This window comes from Canis aureus, chromosome 8 (genome assembly GCF_053574225.1).
Source record: "Canis aureus isolate CA01 chromosome 8, VMU_Caureus_v.1.0, whole genome shotgun sequence".
Taxonomy (NCBI): Eukaryota; Metazoa; Chordata; class Mammalia; order Carnivora; family Canidae; genus Canis; species Canis aureus.
The window spans coordinates 35,301,710-35,328,963 of record NC_135618.1 but is presented as its reverse complement, the minus strand read 5'-3'; the positions used below and the strand labels follow the sequence as shown (position 1 = coordinate 35,328,963).

Genomic DNA, 27,254 nt, shown 5'->3' with positions numbered 1-27,254 from the left:
CTACCCTTACTTGTCAAATAGTTTAAAAACAAACCCAGGTCTCAATCTTTAAAAACAAGATAGAAGAGAAAGGAACAGAACAGAACCTGGCGCCTGGCTGGCTCATTCAGAGCATGCGGCTTCTGATCTCAGGGTTGTGAGTTTCAGCCCAACACTGGAGATAGAGATTACTAAAATAAATAAATAAAATCTTTAAAAAACCCAATATACTGAAATCTCATGGGATGCTCTCCCCACCTCAAATCTCATATTTATCTGCCTTAGGAGAGTTCCAAATAACTATTAAGATGCAGATACTAAAAAAATACCCATACTTACTGGGTAAAGGAAAAGTAAAGAGGGAAAAGGAGCAATTGGTTGTATCGTAAGTTGTCATTAGGACAATAAACTAGCAAGCAAAAAGCATTTCAGACCAGAGGTGAAATCACAACCCAAAACTCCTAATACTTGTGTGTTTCCAAAACTCATGCACCCAAAAGTATGCAAAAAACAAGACTAACCATTGTGAACTCCAGTTAATGCTGTCAAACTCAAGATCTTCAGCCAAGTAATAGCCCTCCTCTAGAAGCTGCCTTTCTTAATAATAACACTTTATGCCCATCCTTCTCTGAAACTTCATCTAACATCTATATTCCCCTCTTCTCTTTTCAAAGATAAAAATTTTAAATAAAGGAACAAATGACAGAGGAAAGTTGAAAAATTACACAAATTGGCAAACATACTCAATATTGAACATGTCCTTCTATGTCTAATACTTTAACATGTGAAGACTTTACAGTCCATTCTGAAATTTGAACTATGCTCATACAGCTATTCAAAACCTCAATAAGCATTACATTTTACTAGTGCAATTCTAATTATAAAAACTTTAAAAGAGAGAGAGCTATTGCTACATATTTCTGCTGTCCTGACTTTGTAAGGACAATTTTGAGCAGAATCACTTTCCCCTTACCACTTACATCTCCTCCACTGACCTACTCTTGCTTCTCCACAATAAACCCTCTTTAGGCCTTTAAGGAGGCCCCTCTTTACAATGAACTTCAAACCTCCATCTTTAAGCAGATATGAAAAAGCAACCTACCACTCACCTGGCTCTATTCTTGTCCATTCACTCTCTAAACAGCCGTAAGAAACTAGATAAAGAGAAACTTCAAAAAATTACATAGGGTTGCAGATTAGGATGGGTAGATGATGGAAAGCTAAGTGATTCAGGAGACCTAACAGGAATGAAGGAGATGTTGACCGCATCTGGTGACATAGGAGTGTTAGGACCCAAAGAGGAATGACACTCATTTGATAAAGGGAAGGAACGAAAGGAGAACAGATGCTGTGGTCTGAATGTTTGTGTCCTTCCAAAATTCATATGTTAAATTCCAATGCCCAAAGTCATAGTATTAGGAGATGGGGCTTTGGGGAAGTACAACTACAGTCATGAGGGTGGAGGTCCCATGAATGGAATTAGTGCTCTGATAAAAGGGACTCCAGAGAGCTCCTTTCTCCTGCCATGTGAGGACATAGTGAGAAGTCTGCAACTGAAGAGGACCCTCACCAGACCTCCCATCTGACCTCAGACTTCCTGCCTCCCGAAGTGTGCGCAATAAATGACTGTTGTTGATAAGCTACTAAGTCTGTAGTGTTTTGTTACGACAGGACAAAGACAGAAAATGTCAACTGTATTGGTGACAAAGTAGTGTGAGGACCCAAACATTAATAACAACCAATTTGACAAGGGAGAGACAAGAAGGGAGAGGTTCATCAAGAGATATAAAAGAGGACAGTGAGGGATCCCTGGGTGGCGCAGCGGTTTGGCGCCTGCCTTTGGCCCAGGGCGCGATCCTGGAGACCCGGGATCGAATCCCATATCGGGCTCCCGATGCATGGAGCCTGCTTCTCCCTCTGCCTGTGTCTCTGCCTCTCTCTCTCTCTCTCTGTGACTATCATAGGTAAATAAATAAAAAAAATTAAAAAAAAAAAAAAAAAAGAGGACAGTGAAAAATTAAAAAGGAAGGAATGAAGAGAAGACATAAAGAACTGAGATGGAGAAAAAGCCAACAAAGTGAGGGAAAGGACTAAATACAGTAGCATCGACCAGTTATAACGGATCTGGCAAACAAAACAGACACGCAGAGCTGGGTGACAGGAAGGGATAAGAAAAGAGAAGAAAATAATACTGGGGGGGGGGGGGTAGTGGCCAGAGGGAAGAAAAGAAAAGCAGGAGGCAGAGAAGGGACAGAAAGATGTAAGACAAAAATGCATTGTTCATTCTTACATTCACAATCCCATTTTCCCCTCAGATGCTTAGAAAAAGTCTCAGGATGTTATGCTATGACATCTTTTGTTACAAAAACATAAAAGTTGTGCCTCACATATTTCCTTGTCCCCTCTTCTGCTACTCTTCTTTCCAGTCATTTTACAAACTTAGCCCAGCTCCTCTTCCCTTAGGTCCACTTCTAGTATCCCTAATCGAATACCAACCAATTACAACTATCCTTTAGTGATTTTTTCCCATCAACAATTTCTCCACTTATTTACTGAATATTAATTTGCATTTATAATAGCTTGTTAATGGATAAATCAAGAGCAGCTAAGAGTTCCTAAGCTACTTCACGGACACACAGGCTTTGCCTTTCCAGGCAGCCTCCCCAAGTCACCCCCTTTTGTTGTCTATAGCACTCTGAACACAGCTGATGAGTCCTTTAGTTCTAGGAAATCATTCTTAGGATCAGCGTTCTCTCAGTGCAACTAGATATAAAAGATCTCCTGCCTTCATTTTGGCCCTCTTCCCATTGCAGCAAACATCCTAATTCACAAATGAGAACTTCATGGTGCACCACGTATTATGATTCATCAACACAACTTTTGAGTATCTGACATGTGCAAGAATTGTCCTAGGACATGCAATAATCCAATTGTATAGGTTACAGTCCAACATAGTACAGGGATATAGTATTTTTGAATACCTAAAAATTGTACCTAAAATTTTGACTTAGCATTCATGTCCTTCTCAAGTCTGATATTTGCCTTTTATCTTTACGCCACAGAAAGCAGATCTACCTCTTTTAGATTATTTTAATTTACTAGTATTTACTACTTTAATAAAACAGTGCTATAAAGAAGCAAATAAAAAAGAGCTGTCACAGAAACCTACAGTATATCCACACAATTACATTTCTTCAATTCTTCTTTCTGGTGGTAATCTAGTATCTCCTAAAGCAGATTGCTAATACTTTTCAAATGGGCACACAGTACTTTGCTCCATCTTATCTTGTTGCTTAAATTCATTTCCCTAAAACACGAAGAAAATTTTCCTTAACTGAATCTACTAAAAGAAAGCAAGTGAAGAGGAAATGAGAAACACTTACTGCTCTGGCAGCTTCCCCAAAGTCAATCTTTAGCCGTCCCATGGCTCTTATGATCGCAATGATGGACTGTATAGTATTGCTGTAGACAACTACTTTATATTGTTTACATTCTTCCTCTGAATAGCCATCCTCATGAATGATTCTTTAAAAAGAAAACCACAAATCATTACCACAGACCTAAAAAGAAAAAGATACTATGGGCTTTTGTGCATTATGAGGAACTGTAGTTTTACAAAAGGCCATGTTCCAACTTACTTCATCTGTTTCACAATGGTGCTTTTACCAGATTCTCCAGCACCTGAAAGAAAAGAAAATCAGACTTTGAATTCACCTGTAATCAAACACAAAGTATGAAATCAATGTGAGTGCTAATTCTAGATTAATGGAAACCAAGGTCCCAGGGAAAACTTAAGTGAGGCTATCTAGCAAGAAAAATTACTAAGCTTTGTTATCAGAGTTTTTCACTTTAGCATAATTCAGTGACCAAATATAATTCCCTAAAAGTAGCCCAGACGCTACTTGATATCATTTGTGTCAAGCAGGCATACTTAAGGAGATATGGCAACATAGGAACTCATCCTCTACATGGAATACCATGATACAGAAACTGAACATAGGCAAAAATGAAATTATTTGTTCCTGGCCTATTTGCTTTTATTAATTCCTCTGTCAGTATCTTGTGGATCTGAGGAAATATTCCAAGAGTGATCCATCCTCTCAACCATGTGACTAGAATTCAAATTAGAAGCAGAGGAGGCGTCGTCCCCACTTTTTAACTATATATGCTCTCAGGACCACATTTCCCTTGTCTGTCAACTGGAATCACTTTAGTGGTCACCCACGTCAGATCAGCCCTCTAAGAATTCCTTAACATTTCACTGGCATTTCCTTAGTCAATTCCTTCTCCCACATTACAAGATGCCTATTTCACACCATTTCCTTTCTCTCTCAAACCTTACAAACTCCTTCGCACTTCTGACTTTCACCTGATCATCTTGCCTCTTTTATTGGAAAAATTAAAGCACTCAAAAAATGATCTCATTTTCCCATAACCAAATCTACCAATCTAACTGTACTCCCACTAATATTCTCTACCTTCATCAATGGGTGAAGGGTTCCTGCCAGCATCTAAGACTAATCTTTTCAATTGTGTCCTAAACCCACTGATTTTACCTATTCAAGGTCTTGGCTACTGCCACTATCCATGTCACTCACATATGAAGTTTTCTCTTCCCACTGGGGCACTCCCATCAGTATACAAACCTGTTGCACTTTTTTCCATTTTAAATCAACATATACTCCTATTCCAACCTTTCCTTGACTCCACACATATTCCTCTGCCACTCTAATTTCTCTCTTCCTCCATGTAGAAAAACCCCTCTAGGTTGTTGATACTCATATTCTCCAGTTCTGTACCTCCAATTCTTCTCCTTAACCCACTCTTACCACCACTCTAACTGAAACCACTTCTCATGTTTTCCAGCAACTTCCAATTTAACAAGCCCCCTGAGGGATCCCTGGGTGGTGCAGCGGGTTAGCGCCTGCCTTTGGCCCAGGGCGCGATCCTGGAGACCCGGGATCGAATCCCACATCGGGCTCTCGGTGCATGGAGCCTGCTTCTCCCTCTGCCTGTGTCTCTGCCTCTCTCTCTCTCTCTCTCTCTGTGACTATCATAAATTAAAAAAAACAAACAAACAAACAAAAAAACAAGCCCCCTGATCAATTCTAGGTCTTTGAGCAGAAATGATCCAATGATGACTTCTCCCCTTGAAATATTTTCTTCACTAGGCAGGCTTCCAGACCCCACATCCTCCTGGTTTGACCCCTATGCTCACTCCTCAGTCTCCTCCCTCCTGTCTCTGAGTCTTAAGGTTTGTACAATTTGAGTACTCCTTCCCTGGGACCTTTTCTCCACCTACATTCATTCCCTAGGTCATCTCATCTAATCTCCTGGTCTTAAACACTATTCATAAACTGATAGTAATAGTTAATACCTAATGTGTACTATGTGCCAGATGCTGTTCTAAGCACTTTGCTTTTATTAATTCATTTAATCCTCACAATAACCCAGTGAGGCAGACACTTATTACCTCCATTTTATAGATGAGGTAAATGAAGCAGAGAGATGCCAAGTTAACTTGTCCACAATTAGTAACTGGCAAAGCTGAAATCTGCATTCACACAGTTTGGCTCCAAAGTTGTTATATACTGCCTGTATGCAAATGATTTCCAAATTTGTATCTCTAACTTTGGCTCCAGAGTCATGCATCTAAACCACCTACCTGATAACTCTCTTTAGATTTCTAACAGTCATCTCAAACTTAAAATGCCCAAAAGTGAGTTACTGTTTCCCCACTGTAAGGGTGGGGAAAACAAAACCTGCTCCACCCTGTTTTCTCATCTCAGTAAATACCAGCACTCACCTAACTGCTTAGGCCAAAAATGGCAGGTCACAAACAGAATGTGGGTGCCAGTACCAATATATACATCAAATATTAGTAAAACTTAATTTTTAAAAAATAAATATAAATATAGTTGTAACAGTTTCTTCCTGGATCATCATGAACACACTAAAAACCATAAGCCTAGATTACTATTAAAGCTTCCTGAATGGTCCACTGCTTGAGACCTTGCCTTTCCTACAGCCAGTTTTCCACTAATAGCTGGACTGAATTTTGTGAGATGTAAATCAAATTATGTCACAACTCTGCCCCCAGGTTTGGACTACATAGGTCCACTTATACATGATTATTAAAAAAAAAAACACAGTACAGTACTATAATATTTTTTCATAAATAGTTTCTTTTCTCTAGCTTACTTAACTGAAAAAATGCAGTATATAATATATATGGCAAAGTATGTGCTAAGTGACTATGTATTTTATCAGTAAGACTTCCAACCAACGGTAGGCTATTAATAGTAAATAGGTTATTAGTAGTTAAATTTTGGGAGGAGTCAAAAAGTTATATGTGGATTTTCAAGTATGTGGGGTGGGAGGGGGTGCTGGCACCCTTAACTCTATACTGTATGTCAACTGTACACTCAAAATAAAAATCCATGGGCAATAAAGGTCAAACATACTCCGGCCCCTGATGCTTACCACTTCCTACCACTTTACCCTCAATTCCTATCATTCTCCACTTCATTCTCTCCACTCTTGTCAAACCAGCTTTCTTGCCTTTTCTTCCAACATATCAAACTGGTTCTCAATGAGCTAGATCCTGACTCATGCTCTTTGCCATTTACTATTCCTTCTGCCTGGAGTAAGTTTTTACAAAATTTTCTTATTCCCTTAGAACAGCCTTCCCTGACTAATCTATTCCATCTTATTCTCTCTCCTCACTCTAGGTTATATTTTCACAAAGCACTTATCACTTCTTCACATTACAGATTTGTTCATTTCCTATCTCACTAAAATATAAACCCCATAAAGGATTATTCATCCCTGTATTCCCAGGGCCTACAACTGGGCGTGTCATAAATTAGCTAGGCAAATAAGTACTGTTGAACAGATACATTACTAATGCTTAGTTAAGCATGATCCCTTACTAAATATTTCTCAACTCTATCAACCAAAGCTGTTAGTTAAAATTCAAATAATTTAAAAATCCAGACAACTACATTTTTACACACTCAAAGAGGACATTTCTATTTGACTTTATTTCTGCACTTATCATCTAATGATAATCAGGAGTAGCACTAAATATTTACATAACACACAAGGAACTTTTAATGATATTGTTTCTCCAGGGGAGCCTGTGTAGCTCACCAGTTAGCTGAGTGGCCGACTCTTAATTTTAGCTCAAGTTCATGATCTCAGGGTCCTGGGACTGAGCCCTGCATCCCGTCAGGCTCTGTGCTCAGCAAGGAGTCTGCTTGAGGATTCTCTCCCTCTTCCTCTATCCCATCCTGCCACTGTCCCCCCAATCTCCTCACTTGCCTGCCTGTCTGCCTGCTTTCTCTCAAATAAATCTTCAAAACAAGAAGTGCTTTCTCCCATGCATATCTACCAAAAAAAAACCAAAAACCTTTTTTTATTCTGAAGAAAAGAATACAGAAATATAATACTAGCTTAAGTACTAGTTTAAAACAGAATTCCCAGATGATTCCATGTTAGCACCAGCTACTAAATTAACCAGGAAAAGCAAAGATTAATGAAGTAATGTGCACCATTCTTCTACATATTGCAAACAGGATTTCTACCACTTACATTGGACTAAATGAAATAATCAACGAGTCCATTATCCTCAGAATCAATTTCTACTCATCTCATCAAGTTCCATCCTATGAAGGTGATTTCAAAGGAGTATGTTGCCCTGTGTCTCTCAAGTTTTTTCAAGGTTCCCTGATAAGATGTCCTTCTCTTTATTTTCAACTACATCTATTTACCCAAGGTTTTACTAAGCATCCAGTTCCTCTCCTTACAAGCACCTCTTACGGACTACAGAACTAAATACAAATATAAGATTTATCTTATTAAGTGTTCCAGGGCATTGTACAGAAATAAAGAATGAAAAAAAGAAAAAAGAAAAAAGAAATAAAGAATTGGAAAAAAAAAAAAAGAACTGCTTTATACCAAAAGTCTTTGACCCATTCAGCTTCCAGATCAGAAGAAAAGTGCCACCATCTTACCTTTCTTCCAAGTACGAAATCTAAGAATCATCTGGAACCCACTCACTGTTCTCTCCTTACATTAAGCTGTAACAAAATCTTTCTTCTTATTCTTTTCTCAAAGTAATCCTTTCTATTCCTCAAATGGCTGATGTTGTGCCTACTGTATGTTACTGCTGTAATTTTCTCAACTTATAGCTCAAAGCCCCTCTTCTTTCTTATCATTTCTAAATGGCACTAATAATTCTCTACCATTTTCTATAATCTTTTCTTATTAGGTCTGAATTCTTCATTTTTACTTCAATCCTATGTTTCATCTCCCACCCCCAATATATGTGATGTTTGGAACTTCCTAGTTTTGTTTACATCTTCTAAACTATCTTCCTTCAAAATTTATCACAAATTTAAGGAGAGATTCATTTGTCCATCTTCAATCTACCAGGGTAATAATACTAAGGAAACAAAGAATGTAATGGATATAAAGGAATTGCAAAGAAACAACCTATGGTTAGGAGAGGAAGAAACTGAAGGTGACTCTAGGCAGGAGGGAAGGAAATGGGTGGGGGATAGGATTTTGAGAGGAAAAAAGTCTGAAAGGTCCCAACAACAGGAGGGGATGGAATCATCCCTAAAACAATATACATCTAAAGGATGTCTTATATAAAGAGGAAGAGAGGACTAAAGGGAAGCCACAGAGATTTTTGAGAGAAAAAGGAGAGAAAGAGCCAAGGCAGGCAATCTGCAGAGGATAAACAGGTAGAATTAATTTTGAAAATCTCTTATTAACAATCAAATAAAATGAGTAAGAAGTATGTGTGGCAGTTAAGTTTGATCAACCAACAAGGTCAGATGAAAAGTAATTCACCAGCACATACTCTACTGTAAAATCATTATATTTACCTAAAAACATCCTAAGTTTTATTTTTAAGGAGCTCCTGGAAAGCAGGCACCATCACATGTTCCCTCTATTTCTTCCCATAACATATACTATATTATGGGTATGTAAAACGAGAGATGATGATAACGTCTTTGCAAAATTTTTATAGGCCAGTGAATTGGTAATCAAATAATTATCATGAGTAAACACATTCAACTCACACGATTTTAAGAATGAACTCTAAAAGATGGCTGATACTCAAAAACATTGTATCATCCAATAGTCTTCTCTTTTCTTTCACTTTGATTAAAAGAAAACTTAAAGCCAGTCTAAGGAAGTACATTATACCTGCGCCTTCAGGTACAATGAATTTCCTTATCTGCAAAAACAAGGGTCAACAGGAGATGCTTAGAACAATAGCTGGCATATAGTAGATATTCAATAAATGTTAACCAGCTGGCTATTATTTGGGAATGCTGTTTTCACTGTTTGGAATACCAACAAGTCATGTTAGGTCCCCCAAAGTTGGGGTACTTGGATGGCTCAGTGGTTGAGCATCTGCCTGAAGCTCAGGTCATGATCCCTGGGATCAGGTCCCCCATCCAGCTCCCCACAGGGAGCCTGCTTCTCCCTCTGCCTGTGTCTCTACCTCTCTGTGTCTCTCATGAATAAATTTTTTTTAAATCTTAAAAAAAAGAAAAAGTCCCAAAAAGTTTAATAAAAACTCTTTGGATATTGATGTTGGTTCAAAATCCCAGCAGAAATGGTATAAATACTTATCAGCTAGTTCACAATAACAAAAATCTAGATGGAGTCTGGATTCACACACTAAAACAGCAACTTAGAACCTAAATGCCACAGCAAACTATGTCAAAGCATTAATCATTTTTTTCCACCCCACCATGAGGAACAAAAACACTCTCTTCCTCAAATATATTTTCAGCCCCTAGATACTCCTAACTACCTCCTCTCCCACACTTCTCACCCATCTGTACGTTCCTTGAATGTTCTTCAAAGGTTTTTGTACCACTATCATGTATACTAGCAGTTATTCCAGTAGCAACTGAAACGTCTCCTTTTCCTTTTAAATACTAATTTCTGTGGAGAAATCTTGAAACTTGTAAAAGTGCACATTATAACTAGGACAAAGCCCTCTTTCTAGAGGTCTGCATAACTTAAGTCCCAGTTTAGCACTATTTTTAGATAATGCTCTAGCCAGGGTTAGACCAAAACACTCTTCTTGGTCTTTCTACAGCCCATCCTTCTCCCCCCACCCCTTCTCAGACACTTGGGCACATATGACTAAAACAGGCATAGACAGGCTTCCTCTCACAGCAGGTTAAAAGTTTGATCAGCATATATATTTGATTTTTCTAACTTCACTTAAAAAGATTTTCTTAGTTAATGATACCATATAGTAATAAATTCAATGGAAGAGTAGATTTTATTCCTAGCTTTACCATGACTAGCTGTGTGACTTGGGCAAGTCACCTAACTTCACAATGCCAACCCCCTAAATATAAAATATGAAAGACTTTGGCCTAGATGTGCTCTTTAACATCTCAGTTGCTAACATTCTATGACTACAATTATAAGGCTAAAAGCAGATTAAATCTCTACTCCTGACACACAGAGGCTTCAAATCAAACCATGAATCCGTATCTTCCTACTAACCCATTCATTCAAAATAGCTACCATAATATAATGACCAGCATGCTCTCCAATCATGCACTCCTGATCAACACAGAGAAGACAAAGAAGTAAAGAGTACCACACTGTAAGGAAGTAAGAGTTGTCAGGAAGCCAACCTTCTATATTCATGCTTGAGGGTATTCTATAATTACACAGTCTCAAACTAACAGAACATTCAAGTTAGATTGCTATTTTTAAGAAAAAATGTATCTCTAACAAAAGGTCACAGCAGCACAGTTTATGCTATTTCCAATAATAAGCTTATCTATTGCTCCTATTGATTTGTTTACTGACAGGCATAACTAACAGAGTAAAAATTCAGATTAAAGTTAAAATGACATTTCAAAAAAAAATGATATTTCATTCAAAATGCTTTTCAAAGTACCAGACTTAATACAAAACCAGTTGCTCCCTAATTCAGTAAAAGGTTAGCAGAATTATAGATGTGAAACACATATGGAGCAAATTAAAATTGTTATTCATTAAAAAAAAAAGTCTCTTGTATGTATCTGGAACCGCTAGACACAAATACAAATAAGGAATGTGTGGTCTAATGATGATGTTAGATCTATTTTATGTGTGAAATTATCAAGTTTCCATAGCCTAAAATATCAGAACAATTGCTTCACCCAGCCCACTGCCTTTTTTTTTTTTTTTTTAATTTTTTTATTTATTTATGATAGTCACACAGAGAGAGAGAGAGAGAGAGAGAGGCAGAGACACAGGCAGAGGGAGAAGCAAGCTCCATGCACCAGGAGCCCGATGTGGGATTCAATCCTGGGTCTCCAGGATCGCGCCCTGGGCCAAAGGCAGGCGCTAAACCGCTGTGCCACCCAGGGTTCCCCCACTGCCTCTTTTAAGCATGCCAAGTCTCTACATATGAACATCCTTGAAAACCTTATTTAACTCAAACATCAACTTCTTGCTGAAGCCTTCTTCATCTCCTCTCAGCGGAGATATTACTGCCACTCTGATGGCTAATACAGATTCTTCCCTTTCAGCCTAAATCCTAGAGATTAATTTCCAAAACTAAGTCCCAAATTGTCCTTCCCAGGCTCTTTTTATCTCTAGCCAGGTGTGGCTACTCTAAAAAGAACTTTTTTTTTTTTAACTTTTATTTATTTATGATAGTCACAGAGAGAGAGAGAGAGAGAGGCAGAGACACAGGCAGAGGGAGAAGCAGGCTCCATGCACCGGGAACCCGATGTGGGATTCGATCCCGGGTCTCCGGGATCGCGCCCTGGGCCAAAGGCAGGCGCCAAACCCCTGCGCCACCCAGGGATCCCTAAAAAGAACTTATTTGACTGTCTTGCAGATCCTAATCTTGCTTTACATAAACTGCTAACTGGTTTTCTTGATTTTGATTAAAATGGTAATGAAACTCTTTCTAGTATGATCTGAAAACCCTTCCACATCTGTGTACTTCTCCCTCAAGGGCATCCTGACAAGACTCAACTTGGCCCTATAGTTTAGTGTCAAACACCATCACACTAATACTTAGTCAAATTACTGTAATTACTTGGGTTTGTACCTGTTTAGGACTCCATTAGTCCTAAACTCAAAAAAGCACACTCCTCGAAAGCACAAAACAGTGCCTTCTTTTTGTGTTTCTACTACCCCCACCCCCCGCCATATCTAGGACAGAGTGCCAAGCACATAATAACTGTGGGATGAATGATTTGAGTTTCTATGAGATTTAGTAGTTGCCTAATCACATTTTGTAAATGCCAGCTGCAATGAATGGAATTTTCAATGTGGGCAGTTAATAGATTTCCATTCCTCTGCTATCTTTACTCAGCCCCACATCCATTCCTGGCTAGGCCTTCAGCTCTCAACCCACAACCATACCTGTAAATTTGGACTCATTCACAAGTCTCCTATCCACCTTATTCCCCTCTAAACCTCTCAAACCCTGCCACAGCTCCCATGCAATTGCACCCACCACCTACTTCAGTGAAATAAACTACAAATTTGTCCTGAACATCCTGTATCCTAAAAGAGTACATGAAACATAATGAGTACTCAAATACCTGTTCAGTGAATGAATAAATGAATGAATGTATTAAAGGTAAAAGATGGCAGTTAGTTGTGATTGACAGATTATGGGTCTCTTCTGTGAAAGAGTTTTCTTCTTTGGGGGGAGGAGCAGAGCAGGGGAGAGGAAGAGAGAGATCTCAAGCAGGCTACAGGCCATGTGGAGCCTGACTTGGGGCTGAATCTTACAATCTTGGTATCATGACCTGAGCCAAAACCAAGAGTTGGATGCTTAACCGACTAAGCCAATCAGATGCCCCCGAAAAAGATTTTTCTAGGAAGCAATCACATACCAACAACCAAAAAGGCTTAAGACACATAGAACAAGTTTTTGATAAAACTTTGCTGATATACAGGTGCCTAGGTGGCTCAGTCAGTTAAGAGTCTGACTTTAGGGCAGCCCTGGTGGCACAGCGGTTTAGCACCGCCTGCAGCCCAGGGCATGATCCTGGAGACCCTGGATCAAGTCCCACGTCAGGCTCTCTGCATGGTGCCTGCTTCTCCCTCTGCCTGTGTCTCTGCCTCTCTCTCTCTCTCTGTGTCTCTATGAATAAATAAATAAAAAATATTTAAAAAAAAGACTGACTTTAGCTCATGCCATGATCTTGGGGGTCTGTGCTTAGAGGGGAGTCAGCGTCTCCCTCTGCCCCTCCCCCAGCTAGTGCTCTCACTCTCGCTGTCTCCCCCTCTCTAATAAATAAACAGAATCTTAAAAAATTATATTACACTGATACATTAAAATAATTAACTGATATATTAACTGTTTATATTAGACATAATTTCAGAATATATGTCTGCCCATAACCTCTAGAGAAATCCCTACTTTTCGTTTCCTCAGGGCAACTGCCTACTGAGCCACGCCCCTCTCTGTGATTGGATCAGAATACCTGACACAGGAATCACCCAGTCACAGGCTGACAGGGCCTACACCCTGTGTGACCTAGCTCCAAAAGATGGGTAAAAACATGCAGATTATCGAGGAATCTCCACTAGAAGATACAGAAAAAGTCTTAATAATTACAAGATCAAAATGCTTTAAATCCTAGATTAAGAGGGGGAGGGGGGAAGAGCAACTCACTTAGCCTCCTCCAAATGTTATCACTTGAGAATATGAAAAAGGTAACTTGAGTGTTGCTAAAGATCATGTGTACTCTTCTGGCAACTGGCCAATTAAGAGGGAGAAGCAGGGTTTCTTCTTCACCTTTGTGGAATATAAAAAGAATGCTTAAGGGAGCAGTCATTTGTGAGCAAGGAGGGAGATTATCCTCTGCGGGCCTCAATGTTCTAATTTTGGTCCCTGGTGAGTAAGTTTGCTTTTATGTCTTCAAAAGCAGGGCAACAAATAGCCATTTTGATGCTAACACTAAATTATATAGTATGTACATAGAACATGACTGAACACTATTTTTGCAAAGATGTGTTTCTTTCTAGCTCTGCCTCAAAATTTTCTTGTGAGACAGAAATGTAAAATACTCAGTTTTAACCCATACAAATAAATTTTTATATGCAACGGAGATGTCCTCCAAAGGTAACTGTAATGTTACATCCATTCACCAAAATCCATATATCCCCAAATTTTACACTTAAAGATGTTAGAAACAGGGCAGTCCCGGTAGCCCAGCGGTTTAGTGCCGCCTTCAGCCTGGGGTGTGATCCTGGAGACCCAGGATCGAGTCCTGCGTTGGGCTCTCTGCATGGAGCCTGCTTCTCCCTCTGCTGTGCCTCTGCCTCTCTCTTTCTCTGTGTCTGTCATGAATAAATAAAATCTTAAAAAAAAAAAAAGTTAAAATCATATCCCTAAGTCTCCCAAACACTGATAGCAGCACATAGCACTTTTCTACAGGTCTATTTAATTAAATGCAAATACCACATTTTGAAAATTCACAAATAGCAAAACATTATAAATTGAGTTGCCAGATCATAAGGATACCTACAATTTCAACTTCCCTTACCTTAGATATTCATCAATGCTGTAAGTCAAAACCCAGAAAGTTTGGGGTTCATACATATATTTACTTTTACTAACCTTTTGTGACAGCATAAATTAGTATAGCAACTTAAAAAAGGCAGTTAAATACGAGGGAGGAGAATACAAAGTCCCCAGATGATTTCCCCCAAATTATATCTATATTTATCTCTGTCTGTAAACTAAAATAGGGCTGAAAAGACAGCTACTAAAAATTCAAATCAACACTCTCCAAATCCCGTGCACACCTTTCCAGCCTTATCTCCCACAGTCCTCCTATACCAACTCTTCATCTTAGGCCAATCTATTTGTTCATATTCCTGAGCCTTTATTCCCTGCCTGGATGCACTTTCTTTGTCTTTGTCTTAAGAGTTCTATTTATCCTTCAAGGTCCATCTCAAATGTTGTCTTCTCTGGGAAGACTTCCTGAGGTATTTCTTTCTCCTCCTCAAATTGGCTACTCCTGTAACCACATTCCACATACATTAGAATGCACCAATATTGTGCAGTGTTGACAAATATACCATAGCTATGTAAGATGTCAACACTAAGGGAAACCAGGTGAAGACTATACAGATACTCTATGTACTATCTCTGCAACTTTCTTATAAATGTGAAATTATTACAAAATAAAAAGCTTATCAAAAAACCTTGTAGGGGCACCTAGGTGGCTCAGGTGGTTAAAAGTCTGCCTTCGGCTCAGGTCATGATCCTGGGGTCCTTGGTTCAAGCCCTTTATCAGGTTCTCAGCTCAGCAAGGAGCCTACTTCTCCCTCTCCCTCTGATGCTCCCCCTACTTGTACTCTCTTGTGCTGTCAAATAAATAAAATCTTTAAAAACAAAACATACGGGATCCCTGGGTGGCTCAGCGGGTTAGCGCCTGCCTTCAGCCCAGGGTGTGATCCTGGAGTCCCGGGATCGAGTCCCACGTCGGGCTCCCTGCATGGAGCCTGCTTCTCCCTCTGCCTGTGACTCTGCCTCTCTCTCTCTGTGTGTCTCTCATAAATAAATAAATCTCAAAAAAAACACACACACACACACACACACACACACACACACACACACACACACAAACTTGTAGGTAGTCTAGAAAAACTCAAAAAACTACAAATACTGAAGAGGATGTAAATTTTAGTTATAACCATAACAACAAAAATGCAAGGATAAGAAACATACTTCTCAGGGTGGCTGGGTGGCTCAGTTCCTTAAGCATCTGCCTCAGGCTCAGGTCATGATCCCAGATCCCTGGGATCGAGTCCCGCATGGAGCTCCCTGCTCAGTGGGGACTCTACTTCTCCCTCTCCCTCTGCCCCTCCCCCCACTTGTGTGCTCTCACTCACTCTCTCAAATAAATAAAATCATAAAAAAAAAAAAAAAGAAAAAAGAAAAAAGAAATACACTTCTCCTCTGAGAAGTTGAGGAAGAGGGGTACCTGGGTGGCTCAGTTGGTTAAATGTCTGCCTTCAGCTCAAGTTATGATCCCAGAATCCTAGGATCAAGCCCCATATAGCGTGTCCTTGCTCAGCAGGGAGTCTGTTTTTCCCTCTGCTCTCCCTCAACTTTTGTTCTCTCTCTCAAATAAATAAATAAAATCTTAAAGAAAAAAAGGAACAGAGGAAGGAAGGAAATTAGTTTTTAACAACCTGAAATGAACCAAAATATATAAGTAATGCTGAAAAATGGTGAGAGAAATTTATGTTATTAAACTGAAGAATTCGGGATCCCTGGGTGGCGCAGTGGTTTGGCGCTTGCCCTTGGCCCAGGGCGCGATCCTGGAGACCCAGGATCGAATCCCACATCGGGCTCCTGGTGCATGGAGCCTGCTTCTCCCTCTGCCTGTGTCTCTGCCTCTCTCTCTGTGTGTGACTATCATAAATAAATAAATAAATAATTAAAAAAAAAGTTTAAACTGAAGAATTCAATTTCTATTTTCAAAAATAGAGAACACTGAAATAACTTCCATGGAAAGTTTAAAAGTGCATTATCCTAACACATACATCAGAACTACATTATATGTGTAAATCATGGTAGTGATTTTATCATTACATCAAACAGAACCTGGTTTGTTTGTTTGTTTTTTAAGATTTTATTTATTCATGACAGAGAGAGAGGCAGAGACACAGGCAGAGGGAGAAGCAGGCTTCCTGCATGGAGCCCAACATGGGACTCAATCCTGGGTCTCCAGGATCAGGCCCGGGGCAGAAGGCGGCACTAAACCGTTGAGCCACCGGGCAGCCCCCAAACCCTGTGTTGAAGTTACCAATTCTGATGTTCTAACTTCAGGAAATAGAGGGGAAAATGTTCTATCAGAAGTATGTCACTGTAAAACAATCCTGTAACTTACAGTAATCTGTAATATGTAATTTCCAAGGTCCTAGGCAAAATCCATTTCCATACAACATTCTCCATTTAATAAAAAAGTATAAAAACTAGGGATATCAATACATGACTAAAACAAATCCAGATACAGTGTACCATTTCCATAATAAGCTCTTAGAGTTCTTTTTTTTTTTTTTTTTTTTAAGATTTTATTTATTCATTCCTGAGACACAGAGAGAGAGAGAGGCAGAGACACAGGGAGAGGGAGAAGCAGGCTCCATGCAGGGAGCCCGATGTGGGACTCGATCCCGGGACTCCAGGATCATGCCCTGGGCCGAAGGCAGGAGCTAAACCGCCGAGCCATGCAGGGATCCCTAATAGTTGGATTTTAAAATTAAAATAGTATTCCATTAAACTCTAATAGCTTGGGCAGCCCGGGTGGCTCAGCGGTTTAGCTCCTGCCTTCAGCCCAGGGCATGATCCTGGAGTCCCGGGATCGAGTCCCACATCGGGCTCCCTGCATGGAGCCTGCTTCTCCCTCTCCCTGTGTCTCTGCCTCTCTCTCTCTCTCTCTCTCTCTCTCTCTCTGTGTGTGTCTCTGGAATGAATGAATAAAATCTTTAAAAAAATAAAATAAAATCCAACTATTACAGGAAATTATAAAATGACAAGAATCAAACTACCTTGCTAATTAATTTTAAAGAAGTCTTATTTATATGGTCCCCATATCACCAGAGTAATAACTATAAACAGCAGGCCACATAAACAAAAGCAAGAGAGGAGCGCCTGGGTGGCTCAGTTGGTTAAGTATCTGCCTTTGGCTCAGGTCAAGATCTTGGGATCCTAGGATCAAGCCCCACATGGGGCTCCCTGTTCAGTGCAGAGGCTGCTTCTCTCTCCCCCTCTCCCCCACCCCCTGCTGTGCTCTAATAAATGAATAAAATCTTAAAAAACAACAAAAAACAAAGTCACAAGATACAAGCACAATTTAAACACAAGAGTATGTTTTAATCATGATGAGACATACCTGACTAGACAGCTGTAGATTTAAACAAGCAACTAGAAAAAAATTTAGATTATCTACTTCAACAAAAAATTTTCAAGGTGTAAAACATTAACAATTACCAAAAAAACTCAGTCTTTTTATACAAATATTAAAAACATTTACCCATTGTGAATTAGACTTGGTGACAAAAAAAAAAAAAGACTTGGTGACAAAAAGAAGCCCATAACAGCAAAACAGTAATGGAACAATGAACATACTAATGTCTTCAATAGCCCTTAACAAATCTTAGACTTTTAAGTATCTTCCAAGTCCAACTTGAAAAATCAAAGGAAATCCACTAAAGACTATACCCTCTTGAAACTTGTTTCTAAGATTACCAGGCTGTTATTCAGGTACAAGTCAAACAAATTTGGTCATTCTAGTTCTTCTTATTCATTTGTTACAACTTACTAAATATCAAGACATGAAAAATAGGGAGAGCACTGTATCAAAACTGGGACAATTAAACAGTGCTCCAAAGACAATGTTATTCAGCTCAAGCAGCTTGAATTACAGATATGACACAGATGATTGCTAAGCAGGTAACAGAATAGCCTGGAGAGATAAAGGTTTAAAGATAAACTCTAACTTGCTAAACACTGAAAAAGAATTTTACTAAAATGAAGACAGTTGAAAATCAAACACTACAACAGTTTCTTTTCTTTTTATTCTCTTGAACATTTACATTATGGGCACTTTACAAATTTATGTCTTTCAAGCCTTTTAACTATCTTCCTAAACAGTTTTATTACATTACACTAATTTCAGCCAAACTAAAGAATAAGAGAAATAACAACACAAAAGCAGCCCTCTTTATAAACCCTGCTAAAATATTTCATCTGGTTGATAATATTAACATCATAGACAAGAGACCCCTGAAATCAGACTTCATTGTACAGATACACAAAAAATGAAGCTCAGAGATTAGAACAAATCCCCCAAGTTTCAGCATCTTTGCTCTTTAATCCTATACTACATGGGATCTCCTATTTACGAATTAAGTTACCAGTTCAAAGAACTGTCTTTCATTAGTGCTAGTCTACTACATTCTTTGACTAGAAAACAAGTTTTTTGTTGTTGTTGCTTTTTTTTGTTTTGAGTTTTTTTTTTTTTAAAGATTGTTTATTTATTCATGAGAGACAGAGAGGCAGAGACATAAGCAGAGGGAGAAGCAGGCTCCATGCAGGGAGCCTGATGGGGGACTCGATCCTGGGATTCCAGGATTGTACCCTGGGCCGAAGGGAGGAGCTAAACCGCTGAGCCACCCAGGAATCCCAGAAAACAAGTTTTAAAACAAACTTCAGTTACCTGAACAAATTTAGTATCCACTGCTCTAAATAATTCTTATAAGACCCATATTTTGGGGGATCCCTGGGTGGCTCAGCGGTTTAGCGCCGCCTTCAGCCCAGGGCCTGGAGACCTGGGATCGAGTCCTGCCTCGGGCTCCCTGCATGGAGCCTGCTTCTCCATCTGTCTCTGCCTCTCTCTCTCTGTGTGTCTCTATGAATAAATAAAATCTTAAAAGAAAAAAAAAGACCCATATTTTTATTCTTTGGTCTTTACTGCTAATATTCTAGTTCCTGAGGACTTAAAACATCTTTTCCTCCCCACCTTCCCTGACAAGCCCATTCCCCAATAAAATAAAACTAAGCTAAACTAAACTAACTAAATATAAGACAGAGCATGGACAGCCGTAGGAATAATTAAAAGGTCACATGCTGGGCAGCCCAGGTGGCTCAGTGGTTTAGCGCCACCTTCAGCCCAGGGCCTGATCCTGGAGACCCGGGATCGAATTCCATGTCAGGTTCCCTGCGTGGAGTCTGCTTGTGTGTCTCTGCTGCTCTCTCTCTCTGTCTCATGAATAAATAAATAAAAATTAAAAAAAAAAAAAAAGGTCACATGCTTGTCAAATCTATTAAGTACGAAGACCCTATTCTATGGTCATCTCTGTACTTCAGAATTAGCATACTTAGGGAAAATCGCAATATTGTAATTCCTGAAAAGGACCATATATTCAGACTAAACAAGTAATGACATATATACATTTAAGAACAAAGAACAGTTAAGTGCAAATAAAAAACAAATCTATCTTTGAACTGTGACTTATTTTTTATGCCAGTTCATTTTCCCCCCAGACACAAGATGCATCTTCACAAGATATCTAATAACTGCTTATGAATCTTCTGCCAAATAAATGGCAAACCTTAAAGAATATCATCCTATAAGAATTTAATTTAATCAATATAATAACAGTATTATTGTTATTACTAAGGCAAAATGAAAGCAATAGATTATAGGTATAAAAAAATCAAATTAAGAAGCTAGTATGGGCTAAATTAAAGGAAAAGTTAGGTATTATAACTCTAATTATCAAAAACTCTTTTTTTTTTTAATTTTTATTTATTTATGATAGTCACAGAGAGAGAGAGAGAGAGAGAGGCAGAGACATAGGCAGAGGGAGAAGCAGGCTCCATGCACCGGGAGCCCGACATGGGATTCGATCCCGGGTCTCCAGAATCGCGCCCTGGGCCAAAGGCAGGCGCTAAACCACTGCGCCACCCCAGGGATCCCAAAAACTCTTATTTTCAATAATAAGCATATTCAGCCGGTAAATACTGATATTTATATATGAGTAATAAATTGTATAAGATTTTTTTTTTAAGATTTTATTTATTCATTCATAGAGACAGAGAGAGGCAGAGACACAGGCAGAGGGAGAAGCAGGTTCCATGCAGGGAGCCCGACACAGGACCCGATCCCGGGTCTCAATCCCAGGTCTCCAGGACCACACCCCGGGCTGCAGGCGGTGCCAAACCGCTGCGCCATCGGAGCTACCCAAATAGTATAAGGTTTAAGTGAATTAGAGGATTCCAATCCTCTGCATGCAACTTAATTTTTGCCATACCACCACCACAAAAATCCTAAAGAACAAAGCGTTAAAATTATTTTGTATAATAATGTTTTCTCAAGATCTCCTAAGGGGAATTATCAAGAAATAAAAATCTAAATATAGGGATCCCTGGGTGGCGCAGCGGTTTGGCGCCTGCCTTTGGCCCAGGGCGCAATCCTGGAGACCCGGGATCGAATCCCACGTCGGGCTCCCGGTGCATGGAGCCTGCTTCTCCCTCTGCCTGTGTCTTTGCCTCTCTCTCTCTCTCTCTGTGAGACTATCATAAATAAATAAAAATTAAAAAAAAAATCTAAATATAGCACAGGAGTAAATCAATCAATAACTTATAAAATTAAATTATAATATTTAATTCCTTGAGAATCTCTGAAAAGAATATATTATTTTATTTTTAAAGATTTTATTTATTTGAGAGAGAAAGTATGAGTACACCTGCAAGCAGGGGGAAAGGAAAACACAGGCTCCCCGCTGAGCAGGCAGCCTGACATGGGGTTCCTCCACCCAAGGACCTTGAGATCATGACCTGAGCCTAAGGTAGATGCTTAATTGAGCTGCCCAGGATCCCCAAGAATATACTATTTTAAAAAATCAAATTACTGGTCAGCCCGGGTGGCTCAGCGGTTTAGCACCACCTTCGGCCCAGGGCATGATCCTGGAGACCGGGGATTGAGTCCCACGTTGGGCTCCATGCATGGAGCCTGCTTCTCCCTCTGCCGGTGTCTGCCTCTGTCTCTCTGTGTCTCTCATGAATAAATAAATAAAGTCTTTAAAAAAAAATCAAATTACCTGTCTGAAACACCCTTGAAAAAAGTAGCTAAATGATAAGCTTTCACAGACATTATCATAATAAAAGAAATTACCAATACTGAATACTTGTTTGCTAAGCATTTTACATATATTTTCTTATTGCAATATTATAAAATAAGCATCATCATGCCCACCTTATATATATGAAAAATTAAGATTCACTGGCTAAGTTATATGCTCTGGGTCTCACAGCTAGTAAGTGAAAGGGACTGAATCTAGTTCTATGAGACTCTGAAAGCAGTGCTCTTATCCATTCATTAAACCAATGCTTCCCAATTTCTGTCACATGATGGCCACACTGAAAAATGATATTTGTAAGGCTTACTAAGGGAAGCTGGCGGGCTTGGTAAAAATAATATATATTTTCTTTATATCACAAAATTATGACATGAAAATAAGATACAAAGTATTGCAGATGATATTAAATACTAACTGGCATAAACCTTCCTAATAAAATATTTTCAACTACCATCTTCCCAAAGTTTAAAGAAATCGTACTAAAAGTGTTCAAATATCATTTCAACTGTTGCAAAATTTTGAAAAGTTATGAAAATGATTTAAAATCTCAAAAATATAGGGGTGCCTGGGTGGCTCAGTCAGTAAGCATCTGCCTTCAGCTTGTATCACAATCCCAGCGTCCTGGGATGGAACCCCTGCACCGACATCAGGCTCCCTGCTCAGTAAGGAGCCTGCTTCTCCCTCTCCCTCTGCAGCAACCCCTGCTTACGCTCTCTTGCTCTCTCTCAAATAAATAAATAAAAATCTTTAAAAAATAATAAAATTTCAAAACTACAAAAAAAATTTACAAACAGCATACTTGTATGCCATCCTATGCACTGCATTCTGGTTGGGAAGCTTTGCAATAATATAACTTTGTCTTTCCACCTACTATTGTGACTAAACATTACTTTGGCATTTTCAAGATCTTCTCAAAAACATACCTAAAGGAAATTCAAACCAAAGGTAATCAAAAAATTGTAACACATAAGTATTCCTTAACTAATTTATTTTTTTTAATGATTTTATTTATTTATTCATGAGAGAGAGAAAGGGGGGGGGGCAGAGACACAGGCAGAGGGAGAAGCAGGCTCCACGCAGGGAGCCCCATGCGGGACTCAATCCTGGGTCTCCAGGATCCCGCCCTGGGCTGAAGGCAGCGCTAAACCACTGAGCCACCAGGGCTGCCCTCCTTAACTAATTTAATTAGAATTTGAAACACTCTGACTTCATAGTCCACCTTGTTAATCACTATACTAAACTGCATCTCTCCAAAAGAGAAAATACAATACACCTATTGTGTGCCAGGAGAGACAAAGGTAACCAAATACATCCCAACTTAGACAAGTTGGTTAGTTCACAGAGATGAAGTAAAAACTTGCATGTACATCAAAGGACGTATTCTATAGCAAAAAAAAAAGGTTATCTGTATATTGTGATGAGTGTGTTCTGCTTACTGAAAATAAGGGGTAACTTTAACTTCTGTGCATTATGATATGGTTCAAGCAAGAGCATCTGTGTTTGCAACTATTTATATTTGTTGACTTGCTCAAGAATATTAAAAAATCTTACTTAAAACAATGAAATTGATAAAAATTAAAAGCAAATGTCTTAGTACTTTGATTTTTACTTACTGTTTTTGAAGTTCGCTAAGTCATGTGTTTAATTTTGTTTTTAATTAAATGCACTATTTATAAAATCCCAAATAAAGATTTTTTTCCAGACATTTGCTTGCCTAAATTCTCCCTGCCAAATCCTGCCATTTGGAAGAAAACCTCACAGTTTACAACTGTACTACAATAGGCTAATGTCCTGAGGAGATCTCTGATGGTCAATGTAATTCAAAACATTTACAGAAAATGAAAATACACCTTTAATTTCATAACCAATCAATCAATACAGACATTAATGCCTTGAGTATTACATAATGGTTTGTATTAAGCATCCGAAAGAGCCCAAAGAGCAATGTCCAACATTAGGTGGTTCATGCTAGTAAATATGTAAGAAGCACCTACTATGTGCCATGGACCATGCTCATCCACAAATGATACTTGTTAAAAAGAGAGTGGCAGTCTAGAACTACAATTCAAATTCTTGTGTTATGAATATCACATTAGATATTCAAACCAAAAGCTCAAGCTCCAATGCATAACTTTCTTCCTATATCCAAAGAGTTATTCCTAGGGCTTCTGCAATCTACAAACCACTAAATATGCTAACATGAAGAGACTAGCATGGGCACCCAGCACAACCCGGAGTACAAAATAAGCCTTGGGTTATGGTGGTGTACTCTGACCTCTGGAGCTTTACACCATGAAAATTTGGCACTTCTCCTAACGTGACTTGTTTTTCCCAAAAATTGTTTTAAAAAAGAAAAAAAAAGGGGGGGGGCTTTGTTGCTTACAAAAACTATTACTCCTACATATTCTTCTCTAACAGAACTTTAGAAAATACTAATAGTAAAGAATCAGTGACAACTAATTAGTAAGCTGATGCCAGGGTACTTTATATGACTTACTGAGCCTCTAGAAACTGGTCTCAAAAATGCTTAAAAATCATGCTGAGTGGGACGCCCAGGTGGCTCAGCGGTTGAGCGTCTGCCTTCGGCCCAGGCGGTGATCCCGGGGTTCTGGGATCGAGTCCCACGTCGGGCTCCCTGAATGGAGCCTGCTTCTCCCTCTGCCTGTGTCTCTGCCTCTCTCTGTGTGTGTCTCTCATGAATAAATACATAAAATCTTTGAAAAAAATCATGCTGAGTAAAACGCATCTGACTGTACCTAAAAGCTGCTCAAAAAGAATGTCGGGTAAAAAAAAACAGTAATTTCTGAAGCCAATATTTTTAGTTTGGAGAGACAGCTCACCAGAAGTTTGTCACAGCTTTTATAGTGTGTCCAATTCCATAATCTATCCTAAGATAACTCCATTCCCACTGCACATCATCCCTAGCAACTATTCAGCAACTCCCAATATGTAATCTATTGTCCACTGTATCTTTGACCACAAACCTCAAACCAGCCAGTCCTTAAATTTCCTCGGCTCACAAAACCTCCCCCTTTATATAGACAAGAGGAGTTACAAAAACTTTCAGAGAGTAAAAGTGACATAAGGCGGTGAAAAAATATACACAGCCCGTGCACGCAAGCTCTTCTCCTTTGTATCCAAGAACGTGTCATGGATCCCAATCACACACCTTCGCACTCCTGGTTAATCCAGGGTTCCTCTGCCTTATCAATAGTTGAAAACGCCCACGTGCTAATAAAGGAGAGTCCTTACACCTCCACTCAGTCTCAGACCCTGTTTACATTACTCATTCGCGCATCCCAACTCCATCCGGTCGAGGTATCGCTCCAACTCCTAAGCCATCACACGAGCCTCACCCACACTCTCCCGTCCTCTTCGCTATCAACACGCTCCAACTCCCTGCAAAGCCTTCCCTACCATCAGCTCTCCCTTCATGAGTCTTTCCCGGGTCCCCAACACAGCCTCCACGTCCTCCTGCCCAGCGCCGACTCCAGCACGGAGTCACGCCCTCCCCGCAGCCTTATTCCTACAACCCCAAACCCCACCCCTTCCTCGCGCCCGCCGGGCCTCCCGCCCCACGGCCGTCACGCCCCCAGATCCCTCCGGGGTCCTTCCAGCCGGCCGGGCCTCCCCCCTCAGGGCTGCCGAGCGCCGGGGCCTCCCGCCCCCCCGCCGGCTCCGCCAGCCCCGCCCTCAGCCCCTCACCAAGGAGCAGCAGCTTCACTTCTTTGGCCGCTTTCTCCCCGTCCTCCCGCAAGTTGCGGTCGATCATCTTGCTCCGCTCCACCGCCGCCTTGTCCTCGGCGCTCAACGTGCAGCCCATGGCGGCGGCGGGAGAGGGACCGAGGCCGGGCTCACTCACACACCGCAGAGACTGCGGCTCGGCGGGCGCAGACGGCGTCTACTGCTGGGCGGCGGCCCTCTCCGTCAGCTCCTTGAGCGCCCGAAGCAACCGGATATCCGGCGTGTACGACACTTCCGGCGACGCCCCACGGCGGTGACTGCTCCGCGTCTCCCGCTGGGGCCGAGGAGGAGCGATCGAAGGCGGAAGTGCGGTGCCCGGCGGGCGAGGCGTCGGCCAGCCCCGGGGACGCCGCTAGGCTTACAGCTTCTTCTCCTTCTCGGCTGCTTTATTTGGATAAATGTAGAAGAACCAGGGACTGGCTTCCCCAGTTCGTGGCGCCCTCCTGAGTCCCAGCCGGCCTTGGAGGGCGGCGGAGTTCCCAGGAAGAGTCCGCTCCCCGCACGGAAGTTCCTGCTGAGGGCTTCTCCCCGGCCTGGAAGCCCCTGTGGCCCCAGGCTGTGGGGAGCCCGAGCGCCCTCCCGAGGGTGCCCTGCCGAGCTGTGTCGGCCCGGCCGCGGTGGGAGCTCGCCGCGCACCCTACCCCCCCGCGCCTGCGCCCCCCCGGGGCCCGCCGCTGCCCCGGTGGGACCGCCCTCCTGGAGGATCCGGTGCTTGTGCTGCTACCTGCGGCTTGCGCGGTGCCCGCGCCACGTCTCTCCAGTGTGAGCCAGTTGGGCGCGGATAGAGAGAGGATCCTGCGTTAGGCGCCTCGGACTCCTACCAAAATCAGTTAACCTCAGGCCCACGCCCCAAAACACACCAGCGCATCCTGTCAATCTCCCCGCTGAAATCTCCTGTTGTAGTACCACACAAAAAGGGAAGTTCTGGTAGATTTGTCTTTCAGCTCCTGCGTCACCTGAAAACAAACCTCTATGAAAGCCCTCGACTTTTCACTCCTAGTTCTGAGTACTACCTTCAAAGTGACTCTGAATTACCTTGATGGCTAAATAGCTGCACAAATACCCTCCACCCTACATTCTAGAGATGAGAACTCTTGTGGGCCCCCAAACCTTTGCCTGGGATTAAAAATTATTTCCCTAATAGAATCTCAACCTTAGCGTATAAGATCCAAACAGGTCTATATGGCGATGATTCATTCATTAGAGGGATTTCTTGAGAGCCACCTTAAACAACTTCATCCCCTATAATTTAGTAATGCCAGTCCTTCAAAGTTTGAAGAGACTCCTACTCATTCCCAAATGACTGTTACAATAAGAATGATGGCTTTCCCGTAATCGGTACTTATGGGAGAGGAGGGCAAGAAGAAAGGGAAGAAAATCCAGTATTTATGGAGCACCTATTTGCCAGGTATGGCTAGGTGCTTCCACGTGCTCATCTCTTAACCCTCACAACAACCTGGGAGGTAGGTAATATCACCCCCATTTTTTTTCAATTGAAAAAATAGGCTCAGAAAATTAAGCATCTTTCCCGAGTTCACACAGTAAATAGAGGTCTGACTCCAAATTCACCCCTTTCCTGCCATGCCGCTGGAAGATGTTACCTGGGGAGACCTGACAACAGAAAGTCGTCATCCAGGCTTGAGAGCTACCGCCCAACACCACCAGGTGCAGGAAGAGTAACTAACAGGACGGCTGTCTCAACCTGTTGAGTCTTGCGCCCACTAGAGAGGTCAGATTTTATCCAGGAACAGCTTTCCCAGCCAAGGATTACATAGCAGACTCTACCAAGCGACCCTGATGACTAGAAAACAACTGGAAGGTGGTCACGGCAGAAACTATTGGGAGAATACTCAGCATAATAGAAATTTTTA

At 40.8% G+C, this 27,254-nt stretch overlaps 1 protein-coding gene across 3 annotated transcripts in view; it reads right to left on the bottom strand.

Annotated features, from left to right (window-relative positions):
* Nucleotides 1-27,030, bottom strand: part of GNAI3 (G protein subunit alpha i3) — a 41,268-nt gene extending 14,238 nt beyond the window's left edge. Inside the window, exons 1-3 of one of the 3 annotated variants that reach the window (XM_077905772.1) lie at nucleotides 26,985-27,030; nucleotides 3,618-3,660; nucleotides 3,363-3,504 (exon numbers count right to left, since the gene is read on the bottom strand). In XM_077905772.1, coding sequence (XP_077761898.1) covers nucleotides 3,363-3,504; nucleotides 3,618-3,660; nucleotides 26,985-27,015 — 216 coding nt within the window. In that variant the 5' untranslated portion in view covers nucleotides 27,016-27,030. Of the gene's footprint in view, nucleotides 1-3,362; nucleotides 3,505-3,617; nucleotides 3,661-25,056; nucleotides 25,128-25,344; nucleotides 25,604-26,984 lie in introns of those variants that run through there. The other 2 variants (XM_077905771.1, XM_077905773.1) reach the window with 2 other exon arrangements.
* Nucleotides 27,031-27,254: the final 224 nt, after the last annotated feature.